Source organism: Paroedura picta, chromosome 6 (genome assembly GCF_049243985.1).
Source record: "Paroedura picta isolate Pp20150507F chromosome 6, Ppicta_v3.0, whole genome shotgun sequence".
NCBI lineage: Eukaryota > Metazoa > Chordata > Lepidosauria > Squamata > Gekkonidae > Paroedura > Paroedura picta.
In genome coordinates, this window is record NC_135374.1 from 114,108,395 (window position 1) to 114,131,794 (window position 23,400).

Genomic DNA, 23,400 nt, shown 5'->3' on the forward strand with positions numbered 1-23,400 from the left:
CCGCCTGTCCTTGAAGGTTCAGGGAGGATTATAATAGCGTGGTGTAGTGGTTAAGACCTTGGGCTTGGCACAGTCCTGTTAGAGCTTTTCTCACAGAGCTGTCAGAGTTCTCTTAGCCTCACCTTTCTCACAGGGTGTCTGTGGTTGAGAGAGGAAGGGAAGGTGTAAGTTGCTTTGAGACTCCTTTGGGCAGTGAAAAGCAGAGCATAAAAACCAATTCTTCTTCTTCTTCTTCTGATACAGGTTTAAAACAATTTAAAGCGGATCTCCCAAAGAACAGAACAGTTTCTTATTATTCATGAAGCCAGTTTTAAGGTGGGGAGAGAGAGTAGTCCTGAATGTAATTCAAAATCTGCAACAATTCAACTCTTGACAGTTTGCTCTCAGACTTTATAAAGCAGTAGGTAGTAGAAAGTATAACCCAACTACCGTGTAATTTGAGAAAAAGAGGAGCTGCTTTTTAAGATCATATTTTTCACTACCTGAACACTGACCTGAACAGCTTCACAACAGACACCCTGTGAGATAGGTAAGAATTAGAGAGCTCTGTGAGTGCACTGTGTCTAGCCAAGGTCACCCAGCTGCCTACATGTGGAGGAGTAGGGAATCAAACCCAGTTCTCCAGAGTCTGCCCCCCTAACCACTACACCACAATGGCTCTGTACTATCACTATATAGAACAAGGAACAAGAACCTAATTTTTTGCTATTAAATTAATCCAAAGTCCCACCTACATGAATCAGGGTGTTTCCTCTCTCCACATATCTTGATTTAAATGATTTGAATCCTGCCTTTCCATCCAAATAGGGTTCCCGATGCAACAAATATTACACATTTTAAATACGTCATAAATACTACAGGGGTCAAACTTCTTTGTTGCGAGGGCTAAATATGACACAAATGTTACTTTGTGAGGCTGGGCAGTGCCATTAAATGTAATGCCAGGGACCAGAGATGTAAGATTTTGAAACAATACAGGCCAACCCAATTAACAATATTAATTTTTACTCAAAATGCAAACATGCTTGAAACATGAACATTCTTACAATATTTCCCTACATATATATGCACATATGCAAACATAACCCCCCAAACCAGGAAGGGGACCAATAACAGCTATTGGGGTATGCCAAATAGAACAGGAATGTCATCATCTACTAGTGGAAGACAACAATCGAGGGAGGCAAAACTTCCAAAGTGTTGACACCACAGCCGAGAAGGCCTTTCCCTCAGATACTGCCTGTCTGGCTTCAGATTGCAGGGATATCCAAAACAGGGCCTCTGAAGATTCAACAGGTAGGTTCATGTGGGAGAAGGCAGTATATGACTTCAAAGGTCAGTATCAACACCTTGAATTTGGCCTGGAAAGAAAATTAGAAGCCAGAGTAGATGGAACAATATTGGAGTGTTATGGTCCCCAACAACTCAACATTATGGCCCCCACTGTACTAGTTGTAGCTTTCAGACAATCTTCAAAGGCAGCCTAATCTAGATGTCCATCTCTTCTTTACAAATCAAAAGTAAGATTTACAAGACAAAATTTACAATGCCATGGTTTAGGTAATTTGAGATCTTTTTTTGTTTTTCAGAGATGAGTGCTGGTTATTTAGGTAGCCAACTCAATCCGTGTTTTTGGTGTATTATCAAGTTTCAGAATAATAAAAATGAGTAACGTTTAATTTAAAGCCTCTTAGAAACAGATGAAATTGATGGTTAGTATGGGTCACTGAACCTGAATCCTGGTGTATTCTAAACATTTTTCTTACCGTTGTATTGCAGTATCTGATGTGATTAATTTTGAAAAACATAATATACTTTAGCTTTAGTGATTTTTTAATTTATTTATGAAAAAAATATTTATGGGTCTTGGCAATGTATGAGAAACCTTGTTTTCATTTCTGGTCACCACCTCAGCAAACTAATCAATGAGGCATGAACTCCTATCTGCAGTGAAAGAAATGAAAAATAAACCAGAGATAATCCGTCAGTTAAAAGGTTATTCTGTGCGATAAAAGCTATTTTGTTAATTTATTTACTTACTGGTACAGTGAGATAAAGGCCTATTATGCATGGGTATTTTCCCTCGCTTTCACTGTTCATGTCCGTCGGGTTTTCTTTGTCGTTCTGCATTAATTTACCTTACTTAAGTGCTCAGTTCACTCTCTGGTTACTGTTTCTCCGGTTTTACAACAGCGCTTTCCTGCCGATTTTTCTCTTGTCTCACTTCAAAGGGAAAAGTAATTCAAAAATGTACAGATTCCCTCAGATTTCCCTCTCTGCCCTTTTGCCGCCCCTTGAAGGCACTCCCCCACTGATATTGAAGCTGTTTTGCCCACTCTGCACCTTCCTCTATCCTCCCCCTTTATCAGTGTACATGCACCACTGTCTTTTGTTTTTAATTTCTTTTTAGAAGTGGCTGGAGTCTAACAATATAGGACTATCGCTAATCTCAGATCAGTGAACAGAAATTATTAAAACAATTGGGGGTGGGGGGTTAAAAGGAGCTATATGAGGTTTAATTCCCTGCTGGTATTGACTTGAAATAGGGATCAGAGTGAAGGCAAATGGCAGCATGCCCAGCGCTAAAATAAGACAGATTTCAGTGCTGCATGGTAACGAATGGCTGGGGAATCATCAGCACAAAATTAAATGGTTAAGAAATGTGAAGATAAACACTCACTGGGATGGGAAACCTAAAGTTTTGAAAACATTTTTCCTTTCATGCTTTAGTGAAAAAAAGGTTTTGGGGGAATCATTTCGATATTCTCCAAAATTCTAACATTAAAAGGGCAACTTCTGGAAACCTGCCAAAATTAAGAATCACTTGAGATCGAGCCGTTTGGAGGATAAAGCGCAATCCACAAAGATAGGCTTTAAAAATTACCATTGTACAGGATCAAATGATAGAATCTCAAAGTGAAAACTATCGAAATTTCCAAGGAAGGATAGGAAATTTTAGTTGCACAAGGCTAAAAAAAGCTCTCCAGAGGTTCTTCCAGAATACTCCTCCATACAGACTGCAGCCCTGTGAAAGGCATGGTGGAGATGTTAGGAGCCGGCTTGGTTTAGTGGTTAGGAGCACGGACTTCTAATCTGTTGAGCTGGGTTTGATTTTGCACTTCCCTGCATGCAACCAGCTGGGTGACCGGGTGCTCGCCACAGCACTGATAAGGAAGTTCAAACCAAGCAGTACTATCAAGGCTCTTCACCCACCTAACAGGGTGTCTGTTGTGAGGAGAGGAAAGGGAAGGCGACTGTAAGCCGCTTTGAGGCTCCTTCGGGTAGAGAAAAGCGGCATATAAGAACCAACTCTTCTTCAGCCATCTTTGCAGAGGTGCATGCACACACACATGTTGCCGATAATCATAGTTCACAGTGCCAGTAGGTTCACCTATGCATTCTGTACATTCAGTTTGTTTCCCCATATTATGAGATCATGAGACTTCCATTTTCCACAGTGTCTGATAACACAAAAGAGAACTCCCTAGGGCTTGGCAGTATGGAAAACGGCTTGTCAGTTTCAGAAAAAGTCTGGCCAGTTTCAACATCAGGCTTTCTTCCGTTACCTGCATTCATTTCTGTTTCCTTCCATTCAATGAACTGACCTTTAAATGTATGCACAAAACCTGAAACAGGAGGATTTAAATGGAAGGTGTTTGCTGGACACTACTGTTTAGCTGTGATAGGGCAACTGTGCAATAGCGGCGAGTAATAAATCCAATAAATGAATGAATGTTTGAATGAATGAACAAACGAACAAATGAACTGCGTACTTAGAAAAAAAGACTTTGGACACTATCCCCGACGTCACGAGATGTTGCACTCCAATTTTGAAAAGTATTATATTTTATTGTAGTTGTAAAATGAATACACTGGAGGAAAAAGAATGGTGCACAAGCCTGTGACTGTGCCGAAGTTCTGAAGTCTGCAGTAAGATGTGCATGCATATTAGAAGAAGAAGAAGAAGAAGAAGAAGAATTGGTTCTTATATGCTGCTTTTCCCTACCCGAAGGAGGCTCAAAGCGGCTTACAGTCGCCTTCCCATTCCTCTCCCCACAACAGACACCCTGTGGGGTGGGTGAAGCTGAGAGAGCGCTATTATCACTGCTTGGTCAGAACAGTTTTATCAGTGCCCTGGTGAGCCCAAGGTCACCCAGCTGGCTGCATGTGGGGGAGTGCAGAATCGAACCTGGCATGCCAGATTAGAAGTTCGTACTCCTCACCACTACACCAAACTGGCTCTCACATTTGGCCAATGTGATGGAACAATTTGAGAGTTGGAGTTGAAACGATTTAAGTTGGCAATGACAACTTAAAATTTTAGGTTGATTTGTGCTATCCAGGAATAGCTGTCTATAAAATTGAAAGGAAATCTGCAATTAGCATTGGGATTAGCATTGGGTTTTAGTCATAAACACCTAGTATAGATCATTGTTCTTAGCATCTCAGCTTAGATGTATCTTCTGAGTAAACATAATTTTTGATTTCTCCTCTGGTTTTGCTGTTCTGTGCTAGAACGGAATCTTCTGCTAGAACAAAACTTGGCTGTTAAAGTTGTAAACATTCGTAGTGGTATGAATTTCTAGAACTAGTATGGGAAATAGATGGAAGACAAACTCTCCTGCATACTGCTAGGAATTGTGCATATTTTGATTGTGTTACTTGGATAATTTATTTTTCAAATGAAAGAGACGTCAAAATTATATGTCTCTTCAGGCTGATGCAGTTGACCAGTTTTGTTAGTTGTTTGGTTTCTAATATTATATATTGTTTTAGTAAGGCGGAAACCTTTGTTGTCTTCACACTTGTGGTGAACACTAATATTGGAAAATTCTCTCTGCCTTTCTTTCTGCCTCTCCTAGACTTTACCTCCTTTTTGTCAGTGGCTTTTTAAACCTGGTGAACTGTTTCCTCACATTTTTAGACACTATAAATAGAAGACAGATTCCTTGGTTTTGTGCTCCTGGTATCATGTTCAAAGCAAAAACATGGATGTGCGAGGGGGGCGGGATTTCCTTTTTCAGATAGTACATCATACTTCCCCCTTGTGCTTTTCTTGATCTACAACAGCTGCTTGTCTTTTCTTTCTTTGAAGGTCCGGTTATCATCTGAAATGTTTTCGAATAATCTCCAAAAGTATATTTCTTGGGACAAATAATAAGACTCTTGCACACATTGAATAATACAATTTAAATCCACCTTATGTGCATTTTGTAACCGAATCTTACTGCACAGAAGAGTAAAATCCATCACTAACAATCACTAAGATGCATTGGACAGAAAGTGCATATGTGAAAGCCCTGCATTTGTTGATCAAATGGGTAGCCTTTAAAATTTAAAAAAAAACCCTAAAGTAGGGGAGAAGCAGGCAGGTGAGGAAATTCTTTCTACTTAGAAGATCCTATAACAGAATTGTTAATTTTAAGTGCCATTGAGATGAACAGCAATTTCCTCCTTAAGCAGCCTAATGACACCGGAAAACTATTTTAATTGGTTAATCTTGTACTACAAACAAAAAGCAACAATGGCGAAATCATTCAGAAACTAGTTTCTAGATCTCTTGCCTTGCTATTTTGTGTTTCTAAAAAAGATCTTTATTTTTTGGTTATTTTCCCAAGATACTTTGTTTGTGTGTACGCTTTCTACTTCCACCTTGAGTTGGGGCGACTGTTATAGAGTGTTGTTGTTTTAGGAGCATACCATTCAAAAATATTTAAAGAAGATTAAATGCATCAAATGCAGTATGATAGTCACTGAGGTAGCTGTACTATTATGACCAGGGGTAGTCAAATGCTGGCAGGGTCTCGTGGGTATTGTAGTGCATGAACATCTGGAGGACCACAGGTTGACTATCCCTGATTATGACAACATCAGTATGAACGGATTAGCAGTCTAAAAATATCAGCTCTAATAGTCCAACAAGAAAGAGTTCTATAACTCCAAAACCCTGTTCCAATAAAAACATTTCCACTTCCTATTTAAAAATTTGAAAGTCCACGTTGCTGCATAGGGTACAGATAATACACAGTTTGGGTGGCTATGATTGGGAAAACACCCGCAGGTTTTCCTATGCCACAGACACAAGGCAAGGCCTTCCTAGATGGATACTTTAATTTCTGGAGAGATCCAGATTGCCTTCAGGTATTCTAGTCTCAAACTTGTTAGGGCTTTAAAGGTCAAAACGGAAGGGCCTGATCCAATATGGCTTCTTTTGTGTTTTCACCTAGAATTGTCCTAGGAACAAAATGGCTATTTTATTTTAACCATTGTGCAACTTAGCACTCTTGTATAGCTGATGCACCTGGTTGAAACATCTAGTTTCATGTAGTGTTCAAAATATGCTTTCTCATACTTGAAGACCCTGGAAGGGTTATCCTGAACGGGTGTTTTTTCCCTCCAATTTTTAATATATTTTTTTTTTAAATATATTAAACATTTATCAGGTGATATGACCATATATGGTCATGTCGACTCACCTCCTCCAAAATTGGCCAGTGATGGGCCTGGAGGGGGTGGGAATGGATGGTCGGTGTGTACCCAGCTATGCTTCCCACCCATATTTAAGGCCTTACGGGGGTTGGGACCCAGATAGGCCTATTGTCCTATGCTCCCCGCAGTGCCTTACGCTCTGCGGGGGGAAATGTATTAGTCATTCCCGGCCCCAGAGAAGTGTGCCTAGCCTCAACTAGGGCCAGGGCTTTCTCTGTCCTGGCCCCTACTGGGTGAGCTGCGGGCTCTGTGGGATTTGACATCGTTCCGCAGGGCCTGCAAAATGGAGCTCTTCCGCCAGGTATATGATTGAGGCTGGGGTTGGCGAGGTAGATCTATTGCCCCCCTTGTAGTGGCTGAAGTGCATATTGCTCCTCTCCATTTTTTCCCTCAACTCGGTAGTGGGGGAGTGGGAGTGGGATATTTTTCCGCCATGCTGGGAGTTTTTATCTCTTTTAATAGGGGTTTTAATGGGATTTTAAGACTGCTGTTACCCGCCACGAGCCTGATCAGGGAGTGGCGGGATATATAAATAAAATTATAAATAAAATAAAAAATAAAAATAAATATTCTACATGATCTCACCACTTCTGTTTTGTTTTTTTTTTGAAACCTGAAGAATGTTTCAGTGGTTTCTCAATGGTAAAAAAGTTGAGAAAGGCTGGCTTAGAGTATCAGATGAGGGTCCAGGAGACCCAGGTTTGAATTTCTGCTGTGTTATGGAAGCTCACTGGATTAAACTAGACCACATGCTCCACCTAACCTTCCTTACAGTGTTGTTATGGATCAAATGCAGTCAGGAGAATCTTGGGTGCTGTTTGGAGCTCTTTGGAGAACAGGTGGGATGAAAATGTACTTGATTGGTATGTCTTCTCATTTGCCGTTCTGAGAAGAAGAACATGTCGTCAAGTTGCAACCAACTCATGTCAACCCTATTGATGGGCACGCAAGTCTTCTGTGGAGCTTGTGTATCCTAAAGCAGGGGTAGTCAACCTGTAGTCCTCCAGATGTTCATGGCCTATAATTCCCATGAGCCCCTGTCAGCAAATGCTGGCAGGGGCTCATGTGAATTGTAGTCCATGAACATCTGGAGGGCCACAGGTTGACTACCCCTGTTCTTAAGTAATGGAATCTGTTCTCCTTATTAGCCCCCTCCAAGTTAAATGGGGTCTGGAGGGGGTTGGGAGCGAGGAAAAAATAGCATAATTTACAGAAAACAGGAGATGGCTTAATCATCAAACTGGCAGCCTCTTCTTACTCCTTCCTTCTATACGATCTCACCTATTGGGCCTTTGTGCAGCTGTCAAATGGCAGGCAGGAAGTGAACCTGGGAAAGCCTTTGCGCTGATGCAATTGTACTACAGGGTCAGTGGATGCCATTTTAAGGGCAAAAGGGCAGAACAAGCTCCTGCTACAAATAAAATGCACATTGGTTTTTATTTGCTGCTCAGATGACAGTTCAGCACAATTGTACTGTGGAAGAGTCACTGCTGCTATGCAGAAGAGAGTGGTCCCCCCACCCCCCATCCCATTACATTGTCTTTCTAAATATGGCTACTGCACCTTTCCTCTTTCAAGTGTTTGGAAGAAAGGCTTGCTAATTTAATTACATGCCTCATTCACATGCAACTTCATTTGATCCTAGACTGGCTGGGACCATCTGGTTGCAAATGATTCATCCAATGTCCTTTTGGGTTTTGGGGGGTGGGGTAGGGAGGAAAACTTCTTTGCAATTATGGTGTTGGAGTGTTATAATTATGAAAACACAGTGGTATGCTCCGTATAAGTTTTCTCCTTAGTGTTTTGGTTGTTGCTTTCAAACAATGGAAGGTGAAGCGCTCTAAATAGGTTTTCCGTTGCATGGGCTTTTATGAGATCCTGAAATTAGTGTTACAATGGGTGTGTGTGTGTAATTTGTGTTGCATCTGATTGCTTTTGCAGCAGTCGGCTTGATAATATCAGGTTCCCACTTTCATGAGAGGGTCAACATGGACCCAGCCATTAAAGGAGAAAAAGTTCAGAGAAAGTTCATTTCTATTGTTTAACCATGGCTACAAAACAGGGGGGGGAGAGATGCTGTATTTGTAACATATTGCTTTTTTGGACCCTGGAAGTAATTTGGTCTTTTATTATTTTCTCCCTCCCACCCCCCACTCCCCGCTCTTAAATTGAATGCAGAAATATAAACCTTGTGATTATCCGCAGAGTAAACAAAAGAATATTCTCTGATCATTGTTAAAGTAAAACACAGATGTTCTGTGTTGGCTGCTGATGTCATTAAGCAAAATGTTTATATTTGTTTAATTTGATCTGCTAAACTGTTAGCATTTATACTATTAGTAGGTCAGTAAGAAAAAAAGAGTTAACTTTCACAGGACTAACAGTGATAGAGACTGCACATTTGCAGTGTGTTATGTTTTCTAAAGTCACAGTAAATCTGTTGTTGTTTTTTTTAACGTAACCTCTTCTTTAGTAACTAGGAACACAGAAACTTTATTTAATTTTACATCAATTTAAATTAACTTAATTTTGCAAAGGTGATCACATTAAAAATATTGGGCTGCCTTAATTGGTTAAACCCGTAAGTGATGTCATGGCCACTCTGCAGTTTACAATAGTGGTCCCCAACCTTTTTATCACCGGGGACCGGTCAACGCTTGACAATTTTACTGAGGCCCGGGGGTGGGGTAGTCTTTTGCGAGGGATGTTGCTGCTGCCTGAGCCCCTGCTCCACTTGCTCTCTCACCGGCGCCCCTGACTTCCCACCGCCCACTGGGGGGCACTGCCAGCAGCAGCAGCACTGCCAAGGAGGAGCCCCAGCCATGGCGGCCCAACAAGGCGAGCCAGCGGCAGAGTGGCAGGGCAAGCCCCTGAGGCAGCAGCCGGGGAGGAGGACGAGGGGGAGTCGTGGCCCGGTACCGCCTGATCCACAGACCGCTCCCGGTCCCCGGACTGGGGGTTGGGGACCACTGGTTTACAACAATTCTATAAATGATACTTATCCTGCACAATAATTTGAGTCTGCTTGCTTAATGCAGGGGAAGGTTATTCCTACCAAATTATTTTTGCTGCCTTGAGTGAAATAAAATCCCCCCATTCCATATTTCATCACAAGTTACACAATAAAACAGTGGCATTCTGAATTTTACAATATTGTTCTCCCATTGCATCCTCACAGCAATAACTGTTTTACCATAGCTTTTGCCGTAGAACTGTAGTGATCCCTAAAGTGTCCCATGATACCCTTCTGTTTTTTATGACAGCATACAGGAAATGACAGCATACAGGAGTCCCTGCTAAGGTTGCCATGTCTACTGGTCTGGGAGGGGGGGGATTCTCCGTTTTCATCCAAATCCAGAAGAATGTCCCAATGTGCTGATGTCATCCAGAAGTGATGTTGGCATTCTGGGGTCAGAAGTGATGTTGGCATTTTGGGGCAGAACTCCAGGAAACAAACGTCACTTTTAGATGATGTCAACACATCAGGCAGCTCTCAGAATGCCCCACCACCTAAGCATTTGCCAAAAATCTCCCAGAATTTCGTAAGCCAGAGTTGACAACAGTAGAATTCACTCATGGATGTTTTAGGCTAGGGGTGGTCAAACTGTGGCTCTCCAGATGCCCACGGACTACAATTCCCATGAATTGCTGCTGGCAAGGGCTCATGGGAATTGTAGCCCAATCCTGTACTGAGCTAGATGGCCTGAATGGCCCCTTCCAACTTTATGATTCTAAACCTTTCCCCTCTTCTGTGTGGCAACCCTTCAGCTATTTACATAACTTGATTATATGTCGAGTCAGTCTTCTCCTTGCTAAACATGCCTAGTTCCTTCAACCTTTCCTCACAGGAATTGTTTTCAAGTCCCTGTCTTGTTCTCTACTGAACCACTCCAATTTCGTTCTATCTTTCTTATAATATGGGGCCGTATGCCTGATGAGGTTTGACATGTATGGCTTAGAGAGGGACTATTAACATTGCATGATTTGGATGCTATGCCTCTGTTAATGTAGACTTGCTAAAATTTAATTAGCTCTTCCTTTCTTTCTTTTTTTTGTCGTAGCAGCACATCAAGTGCAATCCCAAGATATTTTTCAAATTGACTACTGCCAAGTATTCCTTATTCTATACCTGCATATTTGTTATTTTTTTTCAAAACCCAATTGACTTAGAAGGATGTATCTCTGTTTAAGATAAGGTGGTTTGAACAACAGATGAGCTAGAAGTGTCCCAAGATAACTTGTTCTTGATTCCTTGAAACATCTGTAATTTGTTTCAGGAAAGCATTGTCCACATCCTCTAGTTCAGGGGTAGTCAAACTGCGACCCTCCAGAGGTCCATGGACTACAATTCCCATGAGCCCCTGCCGGCAGGAGCTCATGGGAATTGTAGTCCATGGACATCCAAAGGGCCACAGTTTGACTACCCCCGCTCTAGTTTGTTGAATCAAGGATGTACAAGATGCATTTCTGTTTTCCTTTTATTTCTACCCAGATTCTCTCGAGGCATCTGTCATGTCTACTCTCTTCCATTTCTGTGCGGGTGCACAACTTTTTGATGCAACTCTTCTGCTCCTCCCCTGATGTTGCAGCAACTGTTTTTGAGTCCTGACCTGGCTTGCCTGATTTTGTCAGATCTCGGAAACTGAGTAGAGTCAGCCCAGGCTAGTATTTGGATGGGAGGTCCTCAAGGTATACCAAAGTCATTTCATGGAGGCAAGCAATAGCAAACCTGTGAACGTCTCTTGACTTGAAAATTCTACATGGTTGTTATATGATAACCCCCCCCCCCCCCAAAAAAAAAAAAACCCTCACCCTTTTGGAATCAATTATATTCTTTGGTTGCTACCTTTTAATCAAAGGAGTAATACTCCCAAATCTTGGTTAATCCCATAAATTATGTTTCTCTTTGAACCAGTAGTCTCAATACATCTCACCTATTTCCCACACCTTATTACTGCAAGGACATCAAAAGCTGTACATATAAGGCTCCAAAGTGTCTACTACTATTTTTCTTGTTAGGTTTTTAATCGCCTGCACAACTCTATTCTTTCTGTAGCACCCAATCCTTGTCTTTGGTGTTTAACTTTGACCTTCAAGCTTCTCTCTCCATCTCTCACAGGATTCACTTTGACCAGCTTAATTCTGTAGCATAATGTTCTACACAGGGCCGCATTATGTGTTTTGATGACCCTAGGCAGTTGTGTCTCTGCAAACCCCTCCCACCATAATAATATCAGTATTATTGTTGATATAACTTTAAATACTCCAGCATTTTTTTTCTCTTGTAGGCAAAATGTTATTGATTTCCGTGGGCCTTAAAATGGCTTTTTTTCCCAAGTGTAAGGAAAAAATTTAAAACATTTTCTTCAACTGTGACAGTTCACCCCTCACCCCCCCGATTTTAAAAGGAATTTAAACATTTTGGGGGCCCCCTAAAAATATTGTTTGCTGTAGGTACTGTACTTGTTTGATGCAAGGAGAAGGTTACTCCTCCCATCTAAAGCTAGCTTGGTGTAGTGATTAAGAGGGCATTTTTGCATGCGGGGAATGTAGTGTGCCAGCTGCCGAAGGTAGGCAGCATATTATGGCCCCTCCGCATGATGTCACCTACCTCCAATGTCTGGCCAGCAGCCGGCTTTCTAGATATGTGTTTCCATGTGTAAATTCCAGTAAAAAAAAGGGGGGGGGGAATATAACAACAAAGCACCGATTGGTTGCCCCGTTGATGGACCAACCGAGGAGCGGTTAGTTAAATAGCGCGTTGCTCTCTTGTTTGCATTTTCCCGCAACATGTGAGAAGGAGAAAACGCGAGAAGACACGGCAGGATGGCTTTAAAATGTGGAGGGGAGGAATAGTGTGATTTATTACCACGCTATTGCAAGTAGCTGGCGTCTCACCATTTTGGTCACTGTGCGGAAATACCCAGAGAGACCGACTCTAATCTGGAGGACCAGATGTAATCCCACATTCTTTTACAAGCTGCCAGCTGGGGGACCTTGGAGCAGTCAGAGCTCTCTATTCACCTCCCTCACAGGATACATGTTGTGGGGAGAGGAAGGGTAGGTGATTGTAAACCATGTTGAGACACATGAAGCCATATGGATTATCTTGGGCCAGTCACAGTTATGTCAGAGTTCTCTCATCCCCACTTACCTCACAGAGTGTCTGTTGTGGGGAGAGGAATGGTAGGTGATTGTAAGTTGCTTTGAGAATCCTTTGGGCAGTAAAAAGCAGAGTACAGAGCCTAGTTCTTCTGATGGTTAAATCAGCCCTGGTTCTCCAGTAAGAGACTGTCTGATAGTATTTATATTTGTAAGAGAGCCTCCACAAGTAGGAAATCATTTTCTTTCTTTCTTTCTTTCTTTCTTTCTTTCTTTCTTTCTTTCTTTCTTTCTTTCTTTCTTTCTTTCTTTCTTTCTTTCTTTCTTTCTTTCTTTCTTCTTCTTCCTTCCTTCCTTCCTTCCTTCCTTCCTTCCTTCCTTCCTTCCTTCCTTCCTTCCTTCCTTCCTTCTTCTTCTTTCTTTCTTTCTTTCTTTCTTTCTTTCTTTCTTTCTTTCTTTCTTTCTTTCTTTCTTTCTTTCTTTCTTTCTTTCTTTCTTTCTGCCTCAAACATAAAGCAGCCTTTCTGTCAGTGGAAAATACATTCTATATGTAAAAAAAACATGCTGGCATCTAATTAGTGTATTTATTTTAACTCTAGGTCAGAGAGAACATTCCCAAGAATACTGGGCATATTAATTTATTACTACAGAGTTCTTGTTCCACAATACAATAATTTCTTTCTCATGTACTGCTTTCAGTAAGTTTACAAAATAATATTTTTTTAAGCACGAGAGGGGGAAATCCACATTCAACTAAACAAAAATCTTCTGGCTTTTAATATTAATAATGACCTCAGTTCAGGTCATTAACTTGGGAATTAATGACCAGTTAAGGTTAATGGCCCAAGGTCTTGAGTCATTAAACTCCAAGGAAATGCCCTGTACTTTGATGGTTATTCGTTTATTAGGGATGGTTTGTAGTTAAAAAAAATCATGGCTGTCTCAGAACGCAGAGATGATTCAATATATACAACGGAAGGAGGGCATTGTGCTGCAGATGTCTTGCATTTAAGAACAGACTTACATTAAACAAGATACTTCAAATATTTGACAGCTTTTGAAGGACAGCTTAATGTGTAAACACTAATTGCTAGTCTCTTTGTCCTACAGTTCCCTAGGACTAGAATTGATGGAATAACATTTCATCCACAGATAGTAAATTATAAGTGTGAACTCCATGTTTCTTCGCTTACACAGTATCATACTTTGTCAGATTTTTACCAAGCCGTGCTTCTAAGGAAGGGGTGGGCAAACTGTGGCCTTCCAGATTTCCATGGACAAAGCGAATGCTGGCAGGGGGCTCATGGGAATTGTAGTGCATGGACATCTGGAGGGCCACAGTTTGCCCACCCCTGCTCTAAGGAGTATGCGTTGGTGACCAGGAAGTTCTTTCTGGGTTAGATTGATCAGTAAAGGGAAGAGGGGTAGGTGGCCTTCCCATATCTTAACCTAACAGTTTAGCACCAACATTTTATTTTATTTTATTGCTGTTTCCTTTCAACGGATGTATAAATTATGATGGGGTTTCCACACAACTGTGGAATTTACATCTGTAGCCACGTTGGATAGAACAACCATATGTCTGAATTGGGGTGCAAGAGGTGAATGAACATGAGTGTCCGTATGCACTTAAGAGTCATTGGCTTGAATAAGAATCATTATTTTTCAAAATTGGCTTAAAGCAGCACCTGCCTGATATTATTTATTAGTTTATACGCCATTTCTCTCACCAATAGGAACCCAAAGTGGCTTAGTTTATTTTTCTCCATTTTATGTTTGTAACAACCCTGCGAGGGAAGTTAGGCCGAGTGTATGGAACTGGCTCAATGTCGCCCAGTCTTCTGCGGCAGAGCGGGGATTCGAACCTGGGTCTGCCTGAATGTAATCCAGCACTCTTAACCACTACACCATAGAATGGCTGTTGCCCCTTGCTGGAATCGCAGAGCCCCTCCATGGGCGTCTCTGTATGTGGTTTACAGCGCCGTCCTTTGCCAAGTTATTCCAGTCTTGGCCCATTAACTTTAGTGGGCTTAGAGTGCAATAATGCTGTATAGGATTACACTGTTGTTGAATGTGAACTTTACAGTGTGGTGTTCATATTCCTTTTGTTGTTGCAGAATCGCCACCAAGCAACTTCTCTGTGGATTTAAAAATATATATATTTATTTCATGATTTCTATACTGACCCTCTCGGTTACCTATCTTGGGATGGTTTGCAAAGTCTAAAAATGCAATAAAACAATGATTCACAGGATAAAAACCTGGTTGAAATCACGTAACACCTTAATTCAACACTGTTGTATCAGTTTGATTTCTGAGGTCAAGTAGTAGCCAACAGATGGTAACTTATAGGGAGAAGGGAGCAGGGGGGAAAGGAGGGCAGAGGGTGCACAAGAAATCTATTTTGTGCAATAGACGTTTCTCGTGCCAAAAATGGTTAAATCTGTGGTCTGTTTCTTCTTTCTGCAACAAGCCTTTTGACTAAAGGGCTTAGTGGGTAATGAATATAGTCAGTCCCTTCATAGGAATCCATCCAAGAACAGATGTAAAGTGCTAAAAATGCAATTTGTCAAGGATGCCTTGCATACTATTCAAAGTCTCTCCTCACTAATGCCCCATATTTAAAGCAAGATATATTTTTTTTGGCTTTAAATAGAATAAGGGTTAAATGATAACTTGACTTTATCTTCCCCGCGACAAAAAAATAAAGAAATTGCAAGACCTTTTCACATATTAGATATGTATTGTCATTTATCATCTAGATATCAGGGTGGTAGTGCGAAGTAATAAAACATATCATCGAAAAATGTGCTATAGGTCTGAATCACTCTTTCATTCCACCTCCCAGCTAACTGTAGTATTAAATCAAACAAGCAGAACATTTCCTTAGGCAGCCATTGCCTTTTAATTTCCTGAAGAACCTTAAAATATCATTCATTACAAGTACTACACATATTTGGTTTTTAAAAGTCTCATAAATCAATAGCAGCCTGACTGTAATAATTATTACAAGTTAGTGCATAATTTTCGTGCTGAAGGCTGCATGCAGAACTTTAGCATATGCAAACGAGGCAATTCAAACTGTGTATAGATATTAATATGAAGAAGCAGGTAACGAGGTGCAGGCCATGAATTATGCATCAAGCGCGGCTGATCTTCAATGAGGAAAATGAATTCTGCATGTAATCTAATTAGTGATGGAAGTCTATTACATCTAACTGCAAAAGCAACCGTCCTTGAAACAAATTTATTTACAGTCCATGTTACCAATTGAAACAACTTTGAAATGATGTGTAAGACAACAGCTTAATTGTAAAGTTCTTCTCTTTTTTTTTGTTTTGTTTTGTTCCTTTCTTTCTTCCCCTTCAGTTCCAGACCCGGACGGCCTCCAAAACGGACTCAAAGCGTTACCTCTCCGGAGAATTCTCACATCATGCCGCATTCGGTCCCTGGCCTCATGTCTCCGGGAATCATCCCTCCGACAGGTACGGATTTTGTAGGGGGCTGCTCGATGGTGGCAACGCTCAGTCGGCCTCCGCATTTAGGACCCGTCGGTGTCACAAATCAGGTTGGTGGTCACAGGGGAAGGCAGAAAGGCTAGTCTTCTGAATGGTCAAAAGCTTTCATGGCCAGAGTCAACTGGTTCTTGTGGGTTTTCTGGGCAGTGTGGCGATGGTCCGGTAGTATTAATCCCTGACGTTTCTCCAGGCAGCGCGGCTGGCGATAGTATGTCAAGAACATGGCAAGAAGGGACTCTTTCTGTGCCAAAGCATGGAGTGTGAACAGTTCCTGGGCATTTTATTTGCTTCTTGGCAGGTGTGTGTGTGTGTATGTAAAATGCATCACATTCTTGTCTTATCTGGGAATCTTCCGGGGGATGGACCAGAACTAGGCAGAACACTCCACTCTTTGGCATGGAGAGATTCCCATCTTGCTATGCCCTACCTCTGAAGATGCCAGCCACAGTTACTGGAGGAATGTCGGGGACCGAAACTGCCAGACCACAGCCCCAAAGCCCGGAAAACCCCCCAAAATCATCCAGCTTTTGGGGGAAGGGCCATGTTTTTCAAGTTCCTGCAATGAGTATCTGTGATCCCTTTGGCAGCTTGAATTTCAATGTTTCTCTGCACTTTTAATGGATTATTAATATCTGCCTTGTATTTTTCCTCTTTCTTCTCACGAGCCCATGGATTTCATGTCCGATACCTGGAACCATTTCAGCGATGTTTCAGGAAAAACAAAACACCCATTCTTGAATCACACTGTAACTGATTGTATTGTGGCAGCTCGCCTCCCGTTCTCCAAGAATGACGTCTCCATGCCGTTTAACTTCTTGCTTAAGTTGGTCGAAAAGCCACATACATACCTGATGCTTCAGGGTTCATTTCCTTTCCTTACTATCTGTGGTTTTTCCAACACTTTAATAAATTAGAGGGATGCAATGCAGCGTGATGTAGCTGGATCTCATCAGATCTCAGAAGCTAAGCAGGGTCAGTACTTGGAACGGAGACCACCAAGGGAGATGCTGCAGAAGAAGGCCGTGGCAAACCACCTCTGCTTCTCACTTGCCTTGAAAGGCTCTTCCTGGGGTTGCCAGCAGGCAGCTGTATCTTGACAGCACTTCACACAGAGAATAAACCAGCAGATTGATTGAGCTTTCCTATCTCTTTATGTACTTAATTTTAAGGTTACAGATGTATCTGATCATAATTTGAATGTAATGCTGGGAAGATGAACGGAGAATCGGTATAACGTAGGTACTTGGGAAGCCCAGCACATAATAAGGCAGTGTTTTGGAATCTGGCCAGGAGCTCCAGGTTCACAGATATCCTAAGGAAACTAAATGCAAGATCTAGGGCTTATTCTGCACACAATAGATAATGCACTTTCAATGCACTTTCGAAGTAGATTTTCCTGTTCCGCACAGGAAAATCCAGCTGCCAAAGCACATTGAAAGTGCATTAGAGAGCCAGTTTGGTGTAGTGGTTAGGAGTGCAGACTTCTAATCTGGCATGCTGGGTTCGATTCTGCGCTCCCCCACATGCAACCAGCTGGGTGACCTTGGGCTCGCCACGGCACTGATAAAATTGTTCTGACCGGGCAGTGATATCAGCGCTCTCTCAGCCTCACCCACCCCACAGGGTGTCTGTTGTGGGGAGAGGAATGGGAAGGCGACTGTAAGCCGCTTTGAGCCTCCTTCGGGTAGGGAAAAGCGGCATATAAGAACCAACTCTTCTTCTTCTTCATTATCCTATGTGTGCAGAATGGGCAGGTTTGCATACAGGGAAATTTTAATAAGCTGTGATCAAGCTTACAGAAATAACAGGCTGAGCTCCTGTCTGCTGGGTTTTGAACACACACCCGGAAAGCAAAACTCGGTCATACCTGGAGAGGAGATGCATAGCTAAAATTAAGTATCTTATGCCCTAATTGCTGGCTACAAGTGCAAAAATATCATCAAAGCTACATCCTAGACACCAAGTGGCCTTGCACCTGGTATTCAGTGGCAGGGGAAAACAAGTCAGCTTTCTAGATGAGAACTTGGGAGAGTGTGAATGAAAACATTCTCTGGAGAGCAGCCTGCCCACCATGTTCCTAGGTAACTCAGAAACTTAGCAAGAACCAAAACGGAAGTTACAGAGGCTATACAGGCCTGTGTATACCTCCGCTCCAAATAGTAGTTGTTTGTGAATTCCCATTGTGTATTATTGACCTGTACAGCTGTAGTAGACTGGTCATACACTATGATTTTGAACTTCTCAGGGGGGAGCGCTTTGGCGTGGTTCGGCCGCCTCAGTGAGCATCGAAGCCTGAGGTGGCCAGTGCTGCGGCATGTAGAGGAGGGGGGGGCACCGGCGTGCCAGCCAGTGTCTGCATGCAGGCTCAGAGCTCTGCACCTGCATGTGGCTGCCAGCTGCTGTGCCGCTGCCCCTCCTCTCCGTGCTGTGGCACTGGCCGTCTCAAGCTTTGGTGATTTCTGAGGCAGCCAAACCGTGCCAAAGCGCTCACCCCTACTTCAGATATCTTCATTATAATTTGGTCATGGCTGAGTTTTGCCAGCACACGTGATGCATTGATACATGTCCCATGTTTGCTGCACTGATTTACTTTGTCAAAGAGTGGAGAGGCAACCTCACAATGGTGTCAAAGTCTTTCATGGATGATAAGCAGATGTGGCAACAATTGCAGTGTTTATTTCTCTCGAACAGTAGTGCCTCATAACCTGCAATTGATACCTGTGCAAATATGCGGGTGTTGGCTCTGTCCTATGGGCAAAGAGTTGCATTATCCAGGCAGATGTCTTGATTGCTTATGGCATTATTACTGTAATGGTTTAGCGGCCCATATCACTGCTCTCTGGTCTGCCAGGAATCAAGAGACACACAACCTACTGCTTCGGTCATCTGGGGCTTTGCTGGTTCCTGTCCTCCCTTTCCTGCCCTTCTTGGACTGAACTCTGACCATCAGGCAGGACTTGTTGGTGGACTTGAGATGTGGTGTACTGCAGGGGTAGTCAACCTGTGGTCCTCCAGATGTTCATGGGCTACAATTCTCATGAGCCCCTGCCAGCCTTTGATACAGGTTGAGGATCCTTGGTGTAGTGGTTAAGAGCTGTTGACTATGATCAGGAGAACTGGGTTCAGTTCCCTACTCCTCCACAGGAAGCCTACCGGGGTCCTTGAGCCACTCACAGTTTAGTATATGCAAACGAGGTAATGTTAATAATTCTGTTGCAGCAGAAACAAAACGGAAGCATGGCGGCATCTTAAAGAATAATGGATTTTAATTTCAGCACATACATGGCTTGCTTGCCTCAGCTTGAATGCTCTTGGGAAGCAGCCTCACTACTCCTCCTTCCCCATGCTCCTTTTTTGCACCTCTAGCATTTCCCCCATCTTTCCTTCACTATCTCTTTTAAAAGGTGCTTTACTGTAGTTTTGTGGGGTGGGGAAGTCTAAATCTTCCTGGTCTTGCCCAAACTGATACAATATCCCTGGTTCAGTGATCCACAACAGCTATTTCCCCCTGCCACTGGGCGGCTCTCACTCTAACCATCTATCGGGTTCTGTGAATTCCCAGCCTTTATTATTATTTTTAACAATAGCAAATTTCCAGCTCTTATCTTTGCCGTGAAATACCTTTCTCATTACATATCCTCGGTGAAGTAAGCAACAGTGTCCTGATTGCAGACTACAGCAGACAGATGAGGGAGTTTCTCAGTGTCAGACTTTATGAGAATAAAGTCTCAAGGGTCAAATATTACTTAGGCATAACTCATAGCTTTAATAAGTTCAAAGGATAATCCAAAGGCTAGGTCAGTTACAAGAAAATTAGTCTAGAACACAGGCTGCAACGTTAAGGGCAGCCTGACAAGTTACTTCCACACCACCACTCCCTTCCTTGCTGCTTTAAGCACCTGCCAGTCACCTCAAACCTGTTCCTGCAAGCACTCATCCTCTTTGCTAATGTGAAACCAGTGCTGTGCTGCCAACTGGCACTGCACCTTCTTCTAAGCCAATCTAGTTCAACCTTTTGACCATGGAGGGGCCCTGAAATAATATTTCAGGCTTCAAGGAGTCCAGAAGTGATGTCAGCTGGCCAGGCCTCCCTGCCACACCTCCCAGAAGTTGCATGTCACTGGAAGTAACATCAATCACCCACATACCAATCAGGTTTGAGGATGACTGAGGGGACAACTGGATGTTGTTTAATATGGGAGTAGGTTTGTAGGCTTTGCCCCCCTCCCAGGCGAGGAAACTACGAGAGAGCTCACGCTTGGGAGGGGAAATGTCACAGACCTCCTGCGGATCTCCCACAGAACCCTGGAGATCCATGGTCCCCTGGTTGGGAATCCCTGGTTTAGGTACTCCCTTGTATTCCTCCTTCTATGCTGTTCCAGAGGCACGTGATAGAGGAAGTGAACTGGCCAGCCGATGGCTCTCTGTTGCTAACTCAGGGCTGAGGGCCCATTGGCCTTGTACCTGGCCGAGGATTCACGTCGGACTCCTCAGAACCTGCCTCCTCCTGCAGTGTCTCTGTTACTGGCTGAGGGTTGAGGTCATTTCTTCTGGCTGCCTGTTCCTCAGAGGAGTCACCTGTGTCACTAGGTTCTGCTAGAGCTGGCTGGTCCATGATACAGAGAATTACTTAAACGTAAAGGTAGGAAAGGTAGGAATTCAGAGAACCTAACTGATAGGCTATTGTAATGTTATAACTCTATAATAGTAGGACAGTTGCTGATTTTAATACAGACCAACAAAAACCAAAATAAAAAACCTGAAAGAGGTCCCATTGGCAGGAGGGGTGGGATAGTAGGGCAGGGGGAAACTGCCACATGAAACCCCTCTGGCTGTTGTGCTTTATCTGCTCCAGCAACAGGGGAATCACACCATCCCAGCATGGAGAGCAACCGAGCTTTTGTGAGCCAGAGTTCACTTCATCGAAAGCATCTGAAGCGAGGTCTGACTCATGAAAGAGGTGTTGGAATCAGTTTTCTTCAAGTCTTGAAGGTGCCACTAGATCTTTGCTGTATTTGTTGCCATACGCCTCATCCGCAGGAAGTACAACATCTTCAGTCATTTTTTGCTTCAATTGGTAGAGTGAGGCCAGTTATCAGTGCTGACCTAATTCTAACGCTGAGATTTGCTGGCCGTTTGGTTTGTAAAACTGGCACATCAGCCTCAAGGAGTGTTGCCTGCTGGGGCTTCTCAGACATTCAGGTTTCCTGTTATTGAAAGTCAACGTTGGTTGGCAGGTTTGTTTTCCACTGGATGAATTCTCACAAGTTGAACTGTCTGCTCCAGCAAGGAAATGGTTATAATCTTCCATTTCTTTCTGCCATGCAACAAACTGCTTTGAAGAAAAATCTCTTCTTCTCGTTTGCCGGATGGAACGCACATTCACCTTAAATGTCTAGGTCAGGAGTAGTCAAACTGCGGCCCTCCAGATGTCCGTGGACTACAATTCCCAGGAGCCCCTGCCAGCATTCGCTGGCAGGGGCTCCTGGGAATTGTAGTCCACGGACATCTGGAGGGCCGCAGTTTGACTACCCCTGGTCTAGGTGCTCCCACACACTTTCCCTACTGCCTGCCAAGGGTTTTTAGAAAATGGGCGGGGTCAGTGTGGCTTTTGCCCAGCATGGCTCCTGATTGGCTGTTGGAGATCTGACTGTATGTACAGTGTTGTGGTTTTTTCATTGCTTAGGTAACAGCTGCCACCATGGGACTGTGTGGGGCTGTGCCTACGCAAGAAAATATTTGTAAATATGACTTGGTGAAGGGTTACTCTTAGATTCAAGTGGGTAGCCATGTTGTTCTCAAGTAGCACAGCAAATTCAGAGTCCAGTAGAACCTTTAAGACCAACAAAGATTTATTCTTTGGATTAATTTTGGTTGGTCTTAAAGGTGCTACTGGGCCCTGAATTTGTTGAGTTACTATTAGAGTTATACATAACCTCCCAATCTAAGATTTTGTGGTTGGCTCTGTCTCTTGTGGCATGCATTTTCTTATTGGCGTAACCTTGGGCAGCAGCCAGTTATTCATCAGGAAAAAACTGAGGAAGTCCTCAGAATTTTTTGTGCTGTACATTTGCAATGAACAAAATGTTCAAGTTGTATGACAACATTTTCCTCATTTAAAAACGTTTTTCATAGGAGGTCACCCCCCCCCCCCAGTACTAGTCAGAATGTCCTAATTTATTCACTGGAAATTTAAAATCCTCAGACTTTTCATAATATACATTTTGAGTGTGGAAAAAATGAAGCATTGTATTCATCCTAAAAGAGAAAAATATATTTTTTTTCCCCCAGTGCTTCCCCTAATTTCCATTTTCTGTTTTGAAAAACTGGGGTTACCCATTGCATTTTCCAGGTCTTTATTTCCCTGGGCCTTCACATTTCTAGTTTTCATTGTATCTTCTGTGGTTGCTCTTCCATTCCCTTTATTAACCTCAATAGCACATGAAGCTGCCTTTTCGTTGTTGTGGCTTCTCTGCAGGCACACTCGGGACAGCATGATTGCAGGCCAGCCACAGAGAAGAACTTCCAATCTTTTCCGAAGAGGCTTCTTGAATTTGGAGTGCTTCCTCTCCCCTCTGCATAGAGGGACGCCTTTTCCCACCCAGAGGGCCATATGATAGAGACAATCTTTCAAATATTTTAAGAGAGTGAACCCTCTCAGCCTCCTCTTCTCCAAGCTAAACATTCTCAAGTCTATCAGCCTTTCCTCACAGAGCTTCATCCCCAGGCCCTTTGGTCTCCTTTCCACCCTCTCAATTTTTGTAGTGAAGCTTCCAGAACTTCACACAATACTCCAGATGTGGTCTAACTAATTTCAATGTGATGCCTCTGTTGATACAACTCAAGATGACTTTCGCCTTCTTCACCGCCACATCACACAGTCAGCTCTTATTTATCCGCAAATATCCCAAGATCTCGTTCACACACATGGCTACCCAGAAGAGCATCTCCCAATCTGTATGTATGCTTTTCATTTTTGTGACCCAGAACTCTGCACTTCTTACTGAATGGCATCTCATTTGACCACTTTTCTAGCTGAACTTGCTGAACTCAATCACTGTCTTCTGGGGTGTTTGCTATCCCTCCAAATTTGGTGTCATCTGCAAATTTAATGAATTGTCCCTCCACCCTCTTGTCCAGATCATTGATAAAAATGTTGAAAAGTACTGGGCCCACTACTGAGCCCTGAGGCATTCCACTACTCACCTCCCTCCCACCTGAGGAAGCCCCATTGACCGTTCTACTTCTGCCGATAACCTTAGGGAAAAAAAACTTAGCAGATAAAATAAAT

General features: G+C 42.8%; 1 protein-coding gene across 5 annotated transcripts in view; it reads left to right on the top strand.

Moving 5' to 3' along the window:
* The window catches only part of DACH1 (dachshund family transcription factor 1), a 457,015-nt gene that overhangs the window by 159,823 nt on the left and 273,792 nt on the right, over positions 1-23,400 (top strand). For all 5 annotated transcript variants that reach the window (XM_077344000.1, XM_077344002.1, XM_077344004.1 and 2 more), the window contains exon 2: positions 15,961-16,076. In XM_077344000.1, coding sequence (XP_077200115.1) covers positions 15,961-16,076 — 116 coding nt within the window. The remainder of the gene's footprint in view (positions 1-15,960; positions 16,077-23,400) is intronic.